Raw genomic sequence first — 20,330 nt, 5'->3', positions numbered from 1 at the left:
CCACGGCTATTCGGGCGATTTCGTGCAGTTTGCAACTTCGTAACAAGTTTGAACATGCAGGCACGCTCCCTGTCAAGCGGAATGCTGGCGTAGGTATTGTTGTAGGCCTATTGTCTATATATCAGCGTGTTCGAAATGGGCAAGGTGAAGGAACTTAGTTCCGATCTGAATGATGTTATTATAAATTTGGCTCTTAAGTTGTTAGAGGTTATTCGTTAAGAAAAATTGGACAAACAGTCAATAAATCACAGTTCAATACATAGTAAAGAAATTTAGAGAGGAAGGTTCAACACAGAATGTGCCGAGAAAACAAAAAGAGAAACGGTTGAATAAAAGTGATGAAAGCTTTATTTTAAAAAGAGAGCGAGAAAACCCCCGACTAAGTGTCCCTCAATTCATGGGCGTCCGGAATTGGGGGCAAGGGGGGGGGGCCGTGGCCCCCCCCCTGGAAAATGAAAGTCAACCAAAAATTACATATTTCACACATATATTTTAATTTCAGCCACAATAATGTGTGTTAATTATTGCATGAACATGATAAATTCACATTTAAGCAATGTTTTTTGAGGTATGAACACTATTATTGGAGAAAATATGCCATGTTGGCCCCCCCTGGAAAAAATACCTTCCTTGCCCCTCCCTGGAAAAAATCCTGCGGATGTCCATGCCTCAGTTACGACCGTTAGTAGAAAATGTTGCTGGCAAGATGATGTCCGATCAAACTGTCCGATGTGCCTTGTGGAAGCATGGATATCATGGCAGAATACCACGAAAGAGACCGTATGCAAATAAGGTGAATCGCAGGAATAGACTTTCATTCGCGAAAGAGCACATCCACAAGGACCAGGAATTTTTGGATAGTGTCATATGGTCAGACGAGTCCAAGATTAATATATACGGGTCAAATGGGATAAATAGGGTAAAAAAAAAAAAGTAAAGTATTCCCCTGTGCATAGCACCACGCCATGAAGGCGTATAGGGGGTGTGGGGGTAACGCCCCACACTTTCTTGATCCGGTCGTGAATGGGGGTGATGTGATCAGCATCACGCCCCTGACCGCCTTTACCCCCCCCCCCCAGGTACCCATGTTATTCGACGCTGGGTAGGCGCCGGGGCCGCTTCCACCGTTAGTCTGGAGAAAATCAAATAAAGACAATGATCACATTAATACAGTTCCAACACTTAAACACGGCGGTGGGTCATTAATGATTTGGGGCTGTATGTCGTCCAAATGTGTCGTACCATCCAGTTTATTGATGGTATCATGGATGCATATGTCTATTTGGACATATAAGAACAATGTAAAGCAGTGTGCCCCAAAAATGGACATGCCGCCTATCTAAAGATTCCAACAAGACAATGGCATTAAGCATAAGGCACGAGTTAGCATGAATTGGCTAATATGGAATGTGCCCAAACTACTACAAACACCAGCTCAAAGTCCAGACTTAAATCCCATTGAGCATTTATGGGCAATTTTGAAGAGGCGAATCCATAAAGCAGGCGTAAAGTCCAAACAAGAGTTGAAAACTGTTGTGCAAGCCAAGTGGAATAAAATAAGCTCTGAAACATGTCGGAAACTGGTTAATTCTATGAAGAACAGGTGTCAAGCAGTAATTAAAGCCAAAGGATACGCATCAAAGTATTAGAACTGTCAGTCAATTTGCTCTGAATATACTTTTTTCTTTTATATTATTAGGTGTACTAATAGAAAAGTTGTACAAAAAATGGCATGTTTCTCTTTCAGTTTCATTTAATTTATTATTGTCATTGGTTATACAGAATTTGGGTAAGATTTTATGTTCCTAATGTATTGTAGAGGAACAATTTCAAAAGAGTGTATTTCCTTTCCGATATTAAAGAATTTTCTTTGAAAATTCGTGTGTACGAATAAGAATGTTACATACTGTATGCGAGATTGAGAGTTGACAAAAACATGAGAAATATAAGAAAGCAACTAGTGGTGTGCCAGATTTTTCGATAGGGAGGGGTTATGTATATTCTTTCTATTAGTGAGTCCTCATTTTGCCACCTTTCCCTGTTTTTGATGTTCTTCTTTTTATGAATACTGGTTGATGACTTCTATCAACCCCCCCCCCTTTTGGGCACACCACTGAAAGCAACTTTATTCTCTAATAAATTATATAACTCAGAACTAGCATATTTAAGTATCGAGAGAGCACCTCCTTCTCGACTTCAATGAACAAATTTATTTTTGTCGGTGGTGGGAATCAAACCTACTCCACTCCTGTGATTTTATTATGTACAAACTTACTAACATTTGAAACGTCATTGTAAAGAGCACATATTCTACAAAATATGATAAACTGTGTTGTAAAACATTGGCACATGTCGTTTCATGACAGGAAGACATGTCACAGATGCGATCAAATGTTATGTTGGGTTGCCAGCATACAGGCTACAAAACAGACTTTTTTGAATGGTCGCAACAGGACGTACTAACAACACAAATGTTACTGAGACAAGTTGTTTGTTTTGATGTCCTATACGTTTCTGTGGTCCGCAGGTACCATTATAATGAAACCCTGTATGTAGTGCTTCCCAAGACCCAAATATAGGGTCTCAGAGGAAAATGCAGAAACCGGTGGGGGAATTCCCCTCATCCCCCTTCAAATACCAATCCCTCTGACAATCTCGTACAATGTACAATAACAATATGGGAAAAATCATCGGACATCTGGAACCAGGGTCAAGTATTCGCAGCACAAAGTGCCATTTTCAGGCTTGGACGACAATTCCAAGAGACAGGAGATGTTCATCGTAGGCCAGTAAAAAGTCGTCCAAGAGTACGATGCTACAACAAGACCGATATCTGGCCTTTACTTCACGTTGAAACCAAACGATGCCTGCAAGACAACTGTTCTCGGCTAATCTCTATAGCGGAGTGGTTAGCACAGTGTGCTACAATGCCAGGGGTCCTGGCCTGGATGTCCATTGTCTCTCTTCATCATATCATCACTTGTCTCCTCTTTGCAATTAGCCAAAAGTGGATGAAAAGCGAAGAGAAATAAACCTAATCAATCAATCAACTGTCCTCAGAGCTTGCACACACCTTAGGTTTTTGCCTTTTTTATTTGTCTTATTCCACTGCCATAGGCAGCCCCGACTGGTTTTGGCTTATAACTTTTAATGCCATGTTCCCAGACTGAGGTTCCTTATCTCACATTGGCACTTGGGTCTACTCTCCATTCACCCTGCCTGTTTGAATCAAAACCACGGAAACGGCCTGTAAATTTGTTTTTGGTTAGTTTGAAGTTTATTCTAAAATGCAAATTAATTGTATGCCATTTAAAATATATTTTAATATATCTTTATGTGAATATTTTAGTCATTTGATTACCTTATTTCTCTCTTAAATGTGAGATCTCTCTCTTAGTACTGTATGGTACTAAATGTATCCATTCTGTAATACTTTTACATATTTAAGAAAATTAATGACATAAATCTCCAATTTCTTATACAATAATAATAATAAAAAAAGAGTAGTGTTTGGGAAGATCTTTCTGTGTAGCATTTGGATAGCATTCTCAAGTGACATTGAAGTTTCCATTTAAAAATAGACAACACATGAGAGCATGTGAATGAATCTGAAATACTGAATGTGATAAGATAATAATACGTATTCTTAGAACTTATGAGCAGGAGGGTTAGGCAGGGCCTACCTAGTTGTTTCCCTCTTCTTAGTGAATAATCATAGATCACCTGTCATCTCCATCTGCAGATGGGGGGAGGGGGGTCTCCACCAGTTCGGGGGGAAAGATGGGCTCTAGTCCACCACAAAGTAGTCTTTGCCCACCTCCTACCTGTCCAAATAGCCCACAAGAAATGGAGGAACAAAGTTATATAGAAAGAAAGCAGCAGAGCATGACAAAGATGGAAACAAAGACAGACCCAGAAGTAAAAAAAACAAGCATCAAAAGTATAAGAGGAATTACTGAACTCAATGTGAAACAACAAAGTTTAATCTGGAAGCCATGGCACCCTGAATTGTGATGTAAGAGGTTGTGTCTGGGTGTTTTGGACCTGAAACTTTTTTATTTTTCCAGCCATTCATGAAGAACCTACATTTACTAGTTCTTATAGTAGGGTTTTTCATTTTACTAAAATTTTAATTAATGTACCTAGTCACTTAGGTATATCAATTTGAAAAAATTGTAATTCATAGTAATGGGAATTAGACATCTTTAATGAACTATTTTCAGAGGTGCTATCAATCCACTCACCGATCTTATTTGCTTTGCTGTTGGGTCAGATGCTCCTCTGTGACAGATATAATAGTAGAGGCATCATTTTTGTGGGTATTTACACCTCCTCTTAAACTTCTGAATCAGAATAGTCTGTTCGTTTATTTTGCTCACCTCTGTACAAGGTGTGTTTTCCCCCTATGTTTGAATAATGTGGGCATCATTCACGTTAACAAGCATCTGAAACAAGGAAACCACATAGCTTCATATCTGTTGTCCTATTCCAGAACAAGGCACTTCACTCGCCTTAACCTTTAGAAGGTGGGATCCTCTCCAGACGGGAACTTTTCAAACTTAGTGCGATGTAAAAAAAAAAAAAAAAGAAAGAAAAATGCTCAAGAACTAATTGTCGTAGAGATAACAAACTGGTTTATTTTTCTTCGGAAAGACAGAGCTTTTAACGGAGATGAAATGTATACATTGTGCCTCCCAAGGTTTAGTGTTAAAGGAAGAAGAAAAACAACACTGTGGCGACCACAATAGACTGAAGTGAATAAATTGTAGTGTGTAGTAGTGGTACACTCCTACAACCATGCAAAGTTTCGTTGAAAACAGAATGATTTTTTCTGTGGATGAAAATAATATCAATGTAAAAGTGGCAATGTTGACACTTTACGGAAACAATTTCCGGATGTTTTGTATTTCGAGTATATGTAATACGTTTAGAGACCCCCTTTAGACACTAGATCGTTGCACCTTGCTTAAAATGTTCTTTCAGACATATGATTGAGTAACATCAATAGTGGAATGGACAGAATGTCTCCTTTTTATACGGGCCATTCCATGTGAAATCAAGCAATGAAGATGCACTGTTCAACCTCACATATTTGATTCATTTGAAATTTGGCATACTGAAAGGGTTACATGAGCTAGGAAAATATACAACTTTGCAGATTCATATATCTTTTGTATTTCCGAAATTACAGTGTTGCAAACTATGCAATTTAACCATTTTTCCAACCAACATCTTGTTAACTTTAAAGTGCAATATTTCGGCAATCAGGGCACCTATAGAACTGATTCAGACGGTGTTGGAAAGGTCTCTTTAACATGAGATATTGCATATCTATGGAAGGGTAAAAAAAAAAAAAACAATTGAAGTTTGTGTAAAGAAAACTTTGTTAGCCATTTTCTCAAAAACTGTTTTTTTTTAAATTTTATTCTAAAAGTATATGTCATACATACACTATTACTCAATAACTGTACAAAATTTGAAAATGGGATGCCAATGGGATCCGGAGTTATGCTACATTTAGAGTAGGTTAGGGTAGGGTAGAGTAAGTTAGGTAATTCATGATAACATATTTTTATAGACAAATTCCTAGTATTCAAAAGTAAAAGACTAACAGAAATGGAATACAATATTGTTTGAATGAACATACATGAAAATAATGGTTAAATTCACAGTTATTATAAATACAGGGTGATTCAAAAGTCCGGTCCCATAGGTAACTCCATTATTAGTGCACATAGCGAAAAATTGAAAGAGGGGAAAGTTGTTGGAAATAGGTAAGTTTCAATCTAAAGTGCATGAATTTTCAACGTATCGTACACCATTTAGACTGTACACTGGAACGAGCCTCATTGGTAGCTGAAAATGCCACATGCTTGGCCCTGAATACTGCATGGCATCACAATACCATACAGTACAGGGTTAATTAAAAATTGATGATTATAATTAAAGGTAAACTAAACAAATGCTTACCCTACAGTATAAAAATGTGAATGTGTGAAAAGTAGTGGCACAGTGTGAAGTACTTATGTATTGCAATGCAGCCTGATTCCTGATTCTCATTTGTGAGTTCTTATTCTTTTATAGAGGTCTGGAAAAAGGAGGGGAGTGCACGTCACATGTTCATGTTTTTAATACTTGTTTATTTTGCATGCCATTAGAAAATGGCTACCAAAGTTTCCTTTAAACCAACTTCAATTGTTTTACCCTGCCATAGATATGTAATATCTCGTGTGAACGAGCTCTTCAAGACATTTCCAACGCCGCCCGAATCAGTTCTATAGGTGCCCTGATTGCCGAAATATTGCAATTTAAAGTTAACAAGATATTGGAAAAAATGGTCAAAATTGCATAGTTTGCAACACTGTAATTTTGGAAATACAAAAGATATGAATCTGCAAATTTACATATTCCCCTACCTCAGGTAGCCCTTCACGTATGACAAATTTCAAGTGAATCAAAAAATGTAATGTTGAGATCCTTGCTGATTTCACATGGAATGACCCATACATATCCTCGGAAAACTGCACTAGCATAGTGGTTGGTATCTGATTTGCACTACCTTAGAGGTTCACAAAAGATTTGGGAATGCAGACAAAGTGATGGTGGAAGCTTTTCAAACAGTGTTACCTGTGAGACAGACATGCCTATTGCCTAGACACAGGAAGCACCCAAACAAATACATTGAAAATTTACTATCGGTATTTTATTTTTAATATTATTCGGATACACTGGTATTCAGCAGTATGTCTGGATTATTTTTATTCCAACAATGAATTGGATCATGTAGTCATTAATATTTTGTGAATCCGAAATCCCTGTAAAGAAAGAAATGCACACATTTCTACTATTTCTCTCATGCCTTAATTAAATATGATAATTAGAGGCACATATTTTTGGTAAATAAAAAAGCAAAATTTTGGTACACAAACAGAGATAATTTTGGGTTCAAAAGCAGTAAATAAAATGAAATTTCGCTGTTATAGCGGTATATAAAATGACATTTTGGTTTTAAAAATGTGAATATAATCCCAAATTTGATTAAAAAACTTCACTATTAAACAAAACAAACATATCCCTTCTAATAGCACATTAAATCATTACCAGAATATTAAGTTTAATCCTGTATAAAGGGGTCCATTTTTGCTTCTCAAATATTTACAGCAGAATTAATCAATTTTCCGTGAATTGCATAACTCACATGATACTTCAGACTTCAGAAAGTATTGTGGGGGTATATAAACTGTAAATTTCGTGTTTAAGATCTATTTCGTATTTTGCAGTTCATTTCGCATTATTTCGTGACAAAACAGGGTAGGAAAATGCACCTCACACCTTTCAGAAACATGAAAAATTAACATTACAATGTGTTACTTCACATTTCGTGTTTTCATCAAAAGCGAAATATGCATGCCTCTAGTGATAATCATTCCTATCTTGTTGAACATGGACAATAATAATTGAAGGCTCGAGAGTAAAACATGGTAACATTTTTAACATTACTGAGTTAGAAAGTAAAAAGAGCCATCCTTCAATTTTCGCAATGTTATGCAATTTGCATTGGACTCATTGAACCCTTCTGAAATTGGTAAACACAACACGAAAACAATTTATCTACAGTATAGCTTCTAATAACCTATCTGATTAATAAACTAACTAATGGCCGTGGTGGCTCAGTCGGTAACGCATCTGACTACCATGCTAAAGGTCCCGGGTTCGATCCCTGGCCGGTTCAAATCCGGGAACTTTTCTAACGATGGAAGCGGCCCTGGCGTCCACCCAGCGTCGAATAACATGGGTACCTGGGGGAAACCCTGGGGGGTAAAGGCAGTCAGGGGCGTGATGCTGATCACACCACCCCCACTCACAACAGGATCAACCAAGTGTGGGGCGTTACCCCCACACCCCCTATACACCTTCATGACATGGTGCTATGCACAGGGGAGGACTTTACCTTTCTTAATGACCAAAATGTCACTTACCATGTGTTACTCCCGAGCCCTTCAATGGATATCTTTGTAAGACAGAGAAAAATGTTTTGTGGAGAAATGCCATTTTTAATTTACTTGGAACCATAGAAGCATTGCCGAGTTTTCACCCCACATGATAGAACTGAGGATTAGGCATGTTTTATTGCCACACACACACAAAAGGATAATTATCACTACACTATAGGTACACTAATTTTTGTTTCATTACTTCAGGCTAATTTACACTGCTTGTACTCGTGTAGAAAATGCTCCTTAAATGGAAATTCTTCATTTTGAAAAATTAGAACAGAAAATAAACAACTATGACTTGCAACCACAGTTTTCTACTACTTTAGAACACAGAACGAATAGGGAAGGGGGGGGGGGGGAGGCACGTACTCAGAACTCTGGTCGAGAAGTGGAAGTCATCATTGAATGGTCTGTGCAAATTGCTGAGGTCACATATGTTTTTCTTTTTCTTTCTGTTTGTTAGACTTGCTAGTATTTCTATGCAGTAAAAAGTACTTGGTGTTAAGCAAGCACTGATCAATTGATTCATTTGCTTCATTTTACTTTGCTTTTTGTGCCTTTGGCTAATTTTCAAAGATGGGGATGAGTGAAGATATGATGAATGGACACTCACAAACATCCATGCCAAGGCTGGCATTCGAACCCGGGACCCCTGGCATCATAGCACGATGTGCTAACCACTCCGCCATGGGAACAAGCATGGGGACTGGTATTGTGAGTTGGTTGGATGTAACAGACAAGTGGCATCTTATTGAAATCAAGACAAAACAAGAAATCGGATAAACATAAAAAATACTATAATTGGGAGTAAATCATTTACATTCAATATGTTTCAACAGGTAAAAGTAGCCTTGCCAGTGGCATAGTGGTAACATCATTGCATTGTAATCAAGTAGGCCTGGTGGAGGCCTATAGTAGTTTGCAGAATAGCATGGTACACCGGTTGCAGAACACTGACCAAGTCTACACAGGAAGTCAGTGAGGTTTCCATATGATATAACCCTCGAGACAAAGGAGGGTGAGCCAGAGCATAATTCCAAAATACTCCAAACAATAGAAGTCTGTCCCCAGGAACAAATCCTAATAGACATAACGGCTGAATATTTGGCTATAGCCATATTTCTCCTACAAGCTCTGGCCCAAACACGTAAAAGGAGAAATGGAACAGGGGACGTTTCAACTGAAGAAGAGAAATGCTCCTGATTTCGCAGACTCAATTTGTGTACATTTGCTCATCTTCACCCATGACAAAATTTTCAGTTTGACTGACCTACTATTGAGATATCCATTTTCCAGAACTCGTAGATACATGTACTTACTGTCCCCTTATGCACATTAGCATATTACCCCCACCTTTTCCTTGCACTGTACACAAATACGCAAAGTCAACCTTTGAACAATGACTGGAACTGATTCTAGGAATATACCTGTCTAAGACCTATTTTTAAGTTAAATTTTGTAAATTCAAACTTCCTCTTGTGGTATACTTGCATTCGTCACTTAGGAACCAACTAACATGAGCAGACTTTTTTTTTACTAATTTGTAACTGTCACTGATAAGGTGATACAGCTAAATCAGCTTTATGCCCCTTTTATTAAAAAAAGCTTTCTTTTCAAGATACACACATCCACACAACAAAAATCACAAGACATCAGAATCCACATGTTGAGGTTTTACAACTTCTGAATCACTCCATATTTCACAACACAGGGTATGTATCAACCTTTAGCACTGGAACATTTAGCACTTCAGTCAGTTTCTTGGAATTAACAAAAAACAAGTAGAAACTTGGACACTTTATACGAAAGCTAAAAACAATTTTATTCATGGAATGAAACTACACACACTTCTTTTCCCACTAGATACAATACTGTCATCATGCTTACGAAACAAAAGCATAACAGAACTATCAGACAAACCGAGTAAAATTCTCAATTTCCAATATGCCTCTGCCCTTGTGGAGATGAATTTCAGCTTGCTACAGGATTGTGCTGTGCTGTATTGAAGATTGAACTGTGGCATGTGTAATTATGCTATTCACTAGATTTGCTATATATGTCGTGAGAATCTTTACAAGAATCGTGAGAATATTAGGAGATAACAAAAGCTGGAAACAAGGGGCCAAAGAGCTCAGCACAAACCAGCAGCAAGCAGAAGCCGATGTCCATGCCACCACTGACATATTGGAAATCGAACTCTGGATTAGATTTGTAAAATTCTCATGCGTAACCGTAGATATGTACACTGCTGCTTAACTTATCATATCTTCCCAATGTTGACAAGACATTGTATGAAACATTTATGTTTCAATTCCTTATTGTGTGTTCATCAGTGTTCATCAAAATAGCAAAGTTCTTTCAGATGAATCTACTCATTTGCACAAATTTCATCTTTATGTACGGACAACACCTCCGAAACATTTTTTCATTGTTTTTTGCTTCAGAATATCCAAAGTATTTTCATAATCAGGTGATTTCAATAGCATGTAATCACAATTTTTATTACATGTGCATAAATATGCAATGTAAACTTGCTCAAATCGTCTGATGATAACTAGTGATGTCGTATCAGACAAACAAACAATGAAACAAGTGCCAGAAGTGTTATCTACACAAAAGAGTACGTAACATTTGAACAATGTTGGCACGAGGTGTAAGCAATGTAATATTAAATTACACCTCCTGACCTGCTCCTTGTTATATCTTGCAATCATTCATATTAAATTATATCAGTCACTCAACAGTATATGTTGAACAATGGACAAAATTCCACTGTATTTCATTCAGTCAGTACTTCACACATTCACAAATCCCTTAAGTACCCTGAGTTAATCCAAAATACTAACGGATCATAGATTACGTCGAAGATTCAGTAGTTTTTGGTTTATCCTGGGATTCAGTCGTAACAGATATTTCAGGCACAATGTCCTTGGTGACTGAAATATCAGGCGATATTCCTGTAAACTTTGATGTGCTTGGTGCAGGATTACCATTCAACTTGAATATGCTAACCTGGTCAAAGTTTAGACCTAAAGGTGAAACGAACATTCCTTCGCTGGAGGGTTTCTTGTCCACTGGCTTCTTGCTCAAGGCTGGAAGAGGATCCGAGGACTTGGGAGTTGAATCAGTAATGATGCTGATGCTGATTTCAGGTTTGGTACTTTTCGTGGAAGCCTGTTCGCCCTCCCATGCAGATGTCATCCGTGTGTCATCCCCAGTGCATGTAGCATCACTGATGCTGGTTCCGAATTTTACAAAATCATTCACAACACTGTTCCTATCAGAACTGGCGGTAGTATCGTCAAAATCTGACTTCCCATCAAATCCAAGCGAACATACTAGATCTCGAATGAATGCCCAGAGAATTCCATCGCTCTGGTCTCTTGGAAACTTTGATGTCAGTGTTCTCTAGAATACAAAATTTAGAGCATGTTATAATCTAAGAAAAAATTAAAAAGAAGGGTTCAGGTAGATTAAAGGTAAAGGCAGTGGTAGACAAAACTATAAATAATTTAGGCACCAGCTTATTATTTTTCTTTCATGGCAAATACAGGCTAAGAATTCCATGATTCCAACTAATATAAAGCTGCATATTTTAATTTCATTTTTGTTGTTTTGAGTTACTTTTTCGCCACTTTTGGCTAATTGCGACAATGAGGATGAGTAATGATATGATGAAATTTATGAAGAGACAATCACAAAGAACATCCATGCCTAAGCTGGGATTCGAACATGGGATCCCTAGCATTGTATCACACTGTGTTAACCATTCTACCATGGAGGTCAGTTTACTACACATTTTGAAATGTAACCTTAAAATATTTAATTTATTAATTAATACAAACTTGGATTAAAAGTAAATAATTCTTGTGCTAGAGTGACCTTCCTAAAGAAGGATCAGCTGGTAACAGTATAAATAACTGTGCAATACATTCTACAGTCCCTACCAAAAGTTTAAGACCACCTTGTCATGTGTTTTTCAGACAAACAGAAAAAGTACATATGCGAGTGCTTTTAATGAAATAAACACTTTAATACAAAATTGGAATTATTATGTAATGTTATTGAAAGGTACATCAAGATCAAGAAAGTGTACAGGCATATTAATGCACTTATAAGTAATAGATGCAACTAAAGGTACAATTTGTAAAATCATTAAATCTGAACTTTGAAAATATACTTGGAAACAAACATTTCTCCTGAAATTAGATGAATGAAGTGTGAAATTTTAATAGTCAATAGGCCCACCTTTAAGTTTCAAGCACATTTGCACACATTTGCAGACAAATTTCTGGCATTCGTGGGGTGTAATCTCATTCTATACTTCGGAGATCTGTTCACGAAGTTCCTGGACATTCCTTGGCTGGCATCTGGCTACATGAAGACCAATGGTATTCCATAGGTTTTCTATAGGATTCAGGTCCGGACTTTGTGCTGGCCAAGGCAACAATGGGATTTCCCTCACTTGAATCCAAGCCATTGTTGCTGCTGACATGTGGCAAGTCTCAGGATAATCCGGTCCTCGTGTACAGGCGTTACCCTGGGGTGGCCGCAGCATGGTTTATCAACCACTGTACCTTGCTGCTTGAATTTGTTTATTGTGTTCGCCACGCAGGTTTTACTCACATTCAATGCGACTGCAATTTCTTTATACCAATTATTTGCCATTTCATGGCCACGGGCACAGATTTTTTCCCCATTATCACGTAGATTGCGATTCAAACAGCCTATTTATTATCAAGCGTAACGAAAACATGTTTGGACTTGCACAATGCTGCTACTCGAGATATGTCTTTCTGCACCATCTATTGACACACATTTCAACTAATGACTGATAAAATTTATTCACTCCAGCGAATTCGCTGAGGAATATATTGTTATCTGAAGACCTCTCAGTTTTCGCTGTATTTTTTTTTATTTTGCGAATTTTAGAAAAAAAATATAAAACGAGAAATTTTTTGGGGATTTTTTGTTTTGCGGCAAAAACTTCGTTCATGTTCTACAATACTGTAAAAAATTCAGTACTGTCATAACAACGTCCGTTACGTGTATACACATTCATCTGTACTTCAAAATGCTGGATTTTTCAGTTAAGAAATTTCATTTTCTACTTGAGTATCTCAAGAACTACAAGACGTATACCAATATTTTTTCGGCAATATATGCCTCGCACAGTATATTACTTCCATCCAATCACTCCATATTTGTACCAAAAACTTTCGGTCAGGATTCATTTATATGAAAAAAGTTGGTGGTGTTAAACTTTTGGTAGGGACTGTAATATATGGCCAACTCCTACCATATTGCTTCAGATTTCAAAATTTAGGTAGCAACAGTGCAAAAATTTAAAATGACTATGTTTATTATTATCATTTAATGATACACATGATACAGAAAACACACTCACATGAAAAAACATACCCTGTACTTATTATTTAAAAAAAGGTAATTAAAGTTCCACCACAAGTGAACTTGAATTATTAAAAAAAACAACAACCTGGATTTGAAAATTCAGGTGTCAGGTGCATATTTTCAGATGCCATGGCAACTAGGCACCCTACATTTTTCTACCCCTAGGTGAAGGTAAGGTAAAGTTTTCCATGCACATTGCACCATGCCATGAAGGCACATATAAGGGGATGTATAGCTATTGCTCCATACTTTCTCAATCTCGGCAGTTTATGGAGGTGATGTGATGAGCACCAAGCTCTGGCCACCTCCCCCCCTTACCCATTTATTTGAGGCTCAGTGAACCGCAAAGCTGCTTTATGCAGGGACAAAACTGGAAAAACCTTGGATTACTCATCCATCGAACTTGGTTCTCCTGTGTGACAGTCAGTCAGTCTACCACTTGTGACCACCTTGGCTCTGCAGGTAGATTAAGCTTTAATTTATTGGTATTAGTCCAATAAGGAATATTACCATCAGATTGCCCGTAAATTTATACGTAATTTTACTGATCCAGTACACTGTCAAATAGTCTTACCTGGATGTGCATTTCTGCCATCTGTTGCTATTTTTTTTTATCAATACACAGTGAAACTTCGATTTTACATTGAAGTATTATACAAGAGTCGAATGAAAATCTTAAAGTCCAATAAAAATTGTAGGGCAGACTGCATACAGCTCAAATTTACATGAGGTATCAACCAGGCACATATCTAAGGGGAAGAGGTGCTTAGGGGGCTCGAGCCCCCCCAGAAAAAGTTTTTGGTTTGCACTAGATAAAATGAGGTTTTTTGTTTCTTGTGGTGTGAAATAAAATAATGTAACGATAATTTAAGGAGAGAAATAATTATCGAGGCAAGACTGAGAATGTTCTATAACCCGTTATTATTAATAGCAAGTATCCAAGGTTGGGATCAGGTGGCTTGAGAAAATGTGTCTGACAATTAAGAGGGGCATTCCCAGGATTTTCGGAAGGAATACTGGGTCAAATGGGGTTATGACCCACCAACCCTCCCTTGGGCACATCACTGGAGATAAATGAGTAAGCATTTGATCATTTTGGGAGACAAAACATTGGATGTGTTGGGAACGGAAGGCTTTTCACTGTACATTAATTGTTTCGCGATCCAGCTGTATTCGAAAATACTTCCTTTGTTTCATGCCGATATATATGGCAAGACTGCGTAAGCTGTGACAGACAATTCTGAACACTTGTGCTGTTTAGGCCTGAATATGAACAATTTGGTGGGTTTTGGCTTTTATAAGAGCTGCAAACATGGGAGGACAAGGCACATTAGTGGTGTTCAGGCTCGAATCAGAGAGAAATATTCAAGAACTGTCTGTATCTAGTTCGCAGCCCACAGTTTGAATCTCGCTGTCGAGTGCATTGTCCATCCTGCGCATGTGTAGCAGCTTCGTAAAAACACTTCTGGTACATAGATGTTTTGATGCCTGATGAGAAGAAATGGACAAACACACATACTGAGATGGTTCCAGCACACAATGGTAATGCATAGAAACAGAGGAGTCGAGTGGTAAAAAATGTTCCAGTTTCACGTTCCGATTAAAATGACAGCCTTAAACAGTGGCGACGATTTAGGGGATAGTTGCTCCCCATTTTTTTGCCTTGCACACTATAACACTATGGCCTCTTTATGCTAAGAACCCCTTAATGCTAAGTGCAAGAAAATCAGAGTATGAATTACATACCTTCAACTTATCCAAGTAGGTTACATCTCCTTTGTACTTATCAAGGAACTTAACAAAATCACGCTCACCCTTGTAGAATTCTGCACACTTTTTCTGTAATAAACAATAATCAAATTAACAAAAATGAAAATGAATTACAGATGAAGACACATTATAAAATAATAAATCACCAGGATTTTCCACAAACTTAAATGCCTGATCCACCTCCCAAAATTTCAGTTTGAGACAATTAACTACAAAAGGCATATTGGTAACAATAAATCAGTGTGAAATTATGCTCGATTCGTCTGTATTGTGTCTGATCCTGTTCTCTTGTTACACTCTACCCTATCTGTTCTCTCCACTAATATATCGGCCTTCCTCCCCTTCTTGTGCAATGTATACTTTCTCTGGCAGCCTTCCTATTCCCATCCTCTTCATGTGTCCAAACAATCTCATCTGGGCCTCATATACTTCCTGCCACTTCAGAACCTCAAAACTCTGTCAAATCTCTCATTCTTTATTATTTCCCTTCTGGTGTTCCCTACTATAATCCTTAAGTACAGGGTGCGGCAATGAATCTGATGATTTTGCAACACTGGATAAAGCTAGTTGTTGCATCATAGGTAACACATGACTACTGCCATCTTGCAAAGCCTGATTTACCATTTATTTATGATGAAATCGTAGAACGGGGCACAGTATGCATTCACTGTAAAAGCATATTACAAAAACATCAGCGGAGATATTTCTTGGAGTGCCAAACTACCGGATCTGTCTGCGTGTGATTATTTTCTTTGGGGGTAATTGAAAGTAAAAGTCTTCCAACCAACACTCACGCACCCTCAATGAACTCAAAAATAGAATCTGGGAAGAGGTGGCTCAAATTCCTACCTTACTGATAGTGTGTCTGGAACGAAATGGAGGGCATCGTAGTAATGTTATTTTCAAATAAATCACAATGTAAAGATTATACATGTATTTTCTTTATCAGGCAATAAATTAGTTCATCTTGTCTTATGTATGTGTGTTTTGTATGTATTATGCATTATTTTGTCGTAACTGTGGAGTATTTAAAATTGCCTGATTCATTGCCGCACCCTTTACTTCATCTCCCCTGTTTGCCATCTTACTTTTGTCTCTCTCTTTTATTGTATAAGTCTCTGCTCTATACATGGTAATATGCATATAGTATGAGTTATATATTACCTTTTTTGTATTTCATAGAGACATATCTATCAATCTCCTAACACTTCAATGGATGGCAGTGTTGCTGTGATCATGCTATGAATATTTTTGCCAAAATTATTTTATATTCAAGAACTTTTTTTTGTGTATTCAGAGGAATATTACACAATTCAAAATGTCAAATTTACAAAAATAACCAAAATAGTAAAAAAATTGAGATTTCTAAATATGAAGCAATAAAATGACTACAAAAAGTATAATTACCATTTCATTGAGTGAATCTTGGGAGAGAAACTGATCTTGAACAACGCTGTAGTTCATAAGCATTGGTTTTCCATATTCATGAGGTTTGCTTTCTGGTGGAGGCATAACCCAGTAGCTGATGATGGATGATTCAAGAGATGGACAATCCTGATTGTATGGAGCTGAAATTATAAAAAATCACAATTAAAAAACAATAAAAGAAGAGAACAACAGTCAGACTTCTTAGCCAGCATCTATTTTGATTTTCAAACCGCCATTTTAAATGTAAGAGGTTCATGTAAAGTAAGGAAGGAAACATCAGTAGCATTAAGTCACAACTTCCATTACATTTATTTTAACCTTTTAATAAATCACTTATTTCCCTTCCTGTCAAATAACTGAGGTTGGTTTGAAAATTCAGACTATTATACAGGTATGTGCAGCAGCTTAAATTATTACATATACATCCTTGTTTTTCTGTTGGGGTTCCAACTCCCTTAGCCTTTCTAGATCCCTTCAGGCCCACAAGGCAGTGGGGACAAACACTTTTATGGCGGTGTTTATTTGCCATGACACACGGTTGTCGATGGCTATCTGTGGTATTTGCTGAGTATGCCCATTGTCCATGCCACTGGACATCCTCCACACCCTGATAGCCTTGCCACCTCGATCTGGGGGGTTTCACTATTTGCCACCTCTGACCTGTCCAGTAGCTGAGGCTCACCCTGGATATTATACTGTTATGAAAATAATGAAAATGATAAACCTAACTTGTTATTCATGAGGATAAAGTTAAAAGTTGATTGATTGCAATTAAAATTGTGGGTGTGTCAGCACTTACGACCACATTATGCAGGGCCAAGCTCCCTTACTGCAAATAAAATCAACACATGTATCTCAGAACTAAAATCTCCTTACCCATGTTGAAAGCTGAATCTGTAAAGGGGCACTCAGCACATATATGGACAAATCACAAGACAACACACAACCTTACATAGGATTATACTGGACACATGCCCAGACGTCAATAAATGAACATAAGTATACTAAAAAAAGCACTGCTTCAAATGTGAGAAGATGCCTCATGCACATGCCACAGTCTTACTTGTTTTTAAATCAGCGCAATCACAAAATACTACACAGCATGAAAACAATTCTGGCAATGGGGATGAGATATCCCTGGAACGTCAATAGCACTTTGGCAGCCTTTCATTTTCCTGCTGTGTGGTATTTTATGCTTGTGTCCTGATTTTAACATAGGTAAGACTAAATAAAAACATTTTTATGTACAGAAACTATACCATCAAGAAACTGGTTCAAGAAAAGAAGTTGATTTTATTTTTTCAGTAGTACAAAAATCATTCAATTTTCCATGACCTTTCAAAGTTATCCATGATTCCCAGGTAAGTAGGAACCCTGCAAGATTATATATAACAGAGGATATGTGGAAGTCATGGTAATGCCCATCAGTTCAGAGCTACTTTAGAGTTATCTCAACCTCTTATTCTGAAAAATCTCCCCCACAAACACTAAACACAATATTACTTACAGCAAATGACCCCAACACAAGGAGTGTAGCTGGCATCACTGTTGCCTTTCATTTTGATCTGGTAATCCATCTGAGCATCGATGTCCCTCAGGGTGGGGGTGGCAGCTGTGAACGGATGGCTGTGATACCAGCCAACCAGAGTAAGGCGGCGCTGCTCAATGGCTCTCTGAATGTCCATTTCCACACAAGAAGCTAATTCTTTGTCGCCTAGACGAGAACGACAAGGGAATGCATGGGTAATGGCCAAGTCTGAAAAAGAAAAGTTGAGCAATTTCAGTCAGACTACCATGAATTTCACATAAAGCATCCCCCGTATATTCAAATTTCTTCAAATTCTCAATCCTGGCTTGACAATCCACCTCTTCAACCCAAGTAACAGCATATGTGTACCTTCATGCAGAGGTTGATAGTTGATTGAAGGATGAAAGCTCTCGAATATTTTTAATGCTGACAAGCTGTTGCATGGTGGAATACTGATAGTTTGGGGTGCATTGTCAAGATGGGATTGAGGGAAGCATGCACAGTAAGATACTTCACATGCAAGGGATGTAGGTATCGAAGTGTGCCATTTTCGGCACTTGTTTTATTTTACATTCCTGATTTTACATTTTCTTGTGTTATTACTTCAATCCTCATGGTTCCATTGAACAAAATGTCATAAAATTTTCCTAGATTTTACATTTTCCAGCATTTAAATTGGATTTGTTTTATTTTACTTTGCATTTTTGCCACTAATGGGGCTAATCATGAAGATGAAACAGGTGAAAGGACAATCACAAACACACATGAACAGAACACCACACAAGCCCTGCAGAGGAGTGTACTTACTGGCTGTGAGTACAGAAACCAGAGCCTTCTTACGTCTGCAAAAGATAGTCCAGGGTGTACTATGTGGAAGAGGGGTTGACATTTGAGTGCCTCCATAAGGGTCACAGCTTTCCCACCTCCAACATTTTAATTTTGGTCCCCGAAAACATAAAATCGAGGTTCCAGTGTACTTGTTCATAATTGCACTAGTTTGGAAAATGCAATGTAATGTGAAGAACCACCAGAAACAGGTCTTCATTGGCCACTACAAGCAAACTTTCCATAAACAAAATACTGCAACTGACTCTTTTAGCCTGCATGTTCCAAAAGACTTAAAACAAATGGTTTGATCAAGTTCACAACATTTTCATAATACAAGATGCTGATTTTATCCAGTAATTCATTATCATCATAGGACCTTCCCAACATTTTTCGCATGAGGCCACATACTCTGCGTAATACTGCAAAAAATGAATTTGTGTAAAACAAACAAGTTCCATACAACAAAATAATGTGGAAAAGCCTAACCATAACACAGAAATGAATACTCACTGTGTGCATTCACATCCCAGTGACCTGCTAAATATCCAACAACCTCTGAAGTGGTAAGGTGGCAATGGAAATCCATCACAAGCACAGCATTTGTAGCCATTGACACCATAAATGGCTGTATCTTGCCCATAGCAGAAAATGGAGTGCTTTCAACAAGTGTATTAACATCACTGTAAAGAAATTATTACACATACAGCCATGTACAGATATGACAATTACAAATAAATATCAATGTAAACTTTAATGCTAAAACTTTAGTGAACTTGCATACCTTTACTTCCGCAATGAATTTTTATACCAAATAATATGTTGTTCACATCCAAAATACTTATATTCATGCATTGCATTTTCATTTTTTTTTTTTTAAAAAAATAGTACATTTGTTATTAGTAGGGCTGAGCCGATACCAAAGATTTTCAGTGGCTAGAAAAGCTGGCAAAGGCAACAGCTTGTCTCAAGATTTGTCCTTTTTAAAAGTTTGTTCACCCTTCCTTGTGACAGATTGGGAGACCAGCACAGGAAGTTCCATAGATTTTCCTAGAACCCTACCCTCCTGGGAAGCAGATGGCAAGATGAAAGGCATGGGTAAGTGAAAGCTGAACATCAAAGTGGCCATGAAGGCATGTAATGCTGTGGGAAATAAACCATTCATTGTCATTTCTTGCTTGAAGATCGTAGTCGTAAGATAGGTGGATGATTTTAACCCCCCGCCGCACAAATCCGTGTCAGGTAGTTGTGGAGTTCTTGGAAAAGAGGGATGAAGGTCACTGTGAAATTAACTCCGTTCTATCTACGTTCAAGCAGGAAGGGGAATCAGCAATTTATACTTATCCTTTTCACTTGTATCATTCGTGTGA

At 37.7% G+C, this 20,330-nt stretch overlaps 1 protein-coding gene across 6 annotated transcripts in view; it reads right to left on the bottom strand.

Moving 5' to 3' along the window:
- Positions 1 to 9,579: 9,579 nt before the first annotated feature.
- LOC146000548 (MPN domain-containing protein-like) overlaps positions 9,580 to 20,330 on the bottom strand; it is a 56,312-nt gene continuing 45,561 nt past the window's right edge. For 3 of the 6 annotated variants that reach the window (XM_083138302.1, XM_083138297.1, XM_083138305.1), the window contains exons 7-11: positions 19,474 to 19,643; positions 18,115 to 18,363; positions 16,587 to 16,747; positions 15,156 to 15,248; positions 9,580 to 11,405 (exon numbers count right to left, since the gene is read on the bottom strand). In XM_083138302.1, the coding sequence (XP_082994428.1) occupies positions 10,854 to 11,405; positions 15,156 to 15,248; positions 16,587 to 16,747; positions 18,115 to 18,363; positions 19,474 to 19,643 (1,225 nt within the window). In that variant the 3' untranslated portion in view covers positions 9,580 to 10,853. The remainder of the gene's footprint in view (positions 11,406 to 15,155; positions 15,249 to 16,586; positions 16,748 to 18,114; positions 18,364 to 19,473; positions 19,644 to 20,330) is intronic. The other 3 variants (XM_083138316.1, XM_083138310.1, XM_083138321.1) reach the window with 1 other exon arrangement.

This window comes from Lepisma saccharinum, chromosome 1 (assembly GCF_977018435.1).
Source record: "Lepisma saccharinum chromosome 1, izLepSacc3.1, whole genome shotgun sequence".
Lineage (NCBI taxonomy): Eukaryota > Metazoa > Arthropoda > Insecta > Zygentoma > Lepismatidae > Lepisma > Lepisma saccharinum.
This window is presented reverse-complemented; position numbering and strand designations above follow the sequence as displayed.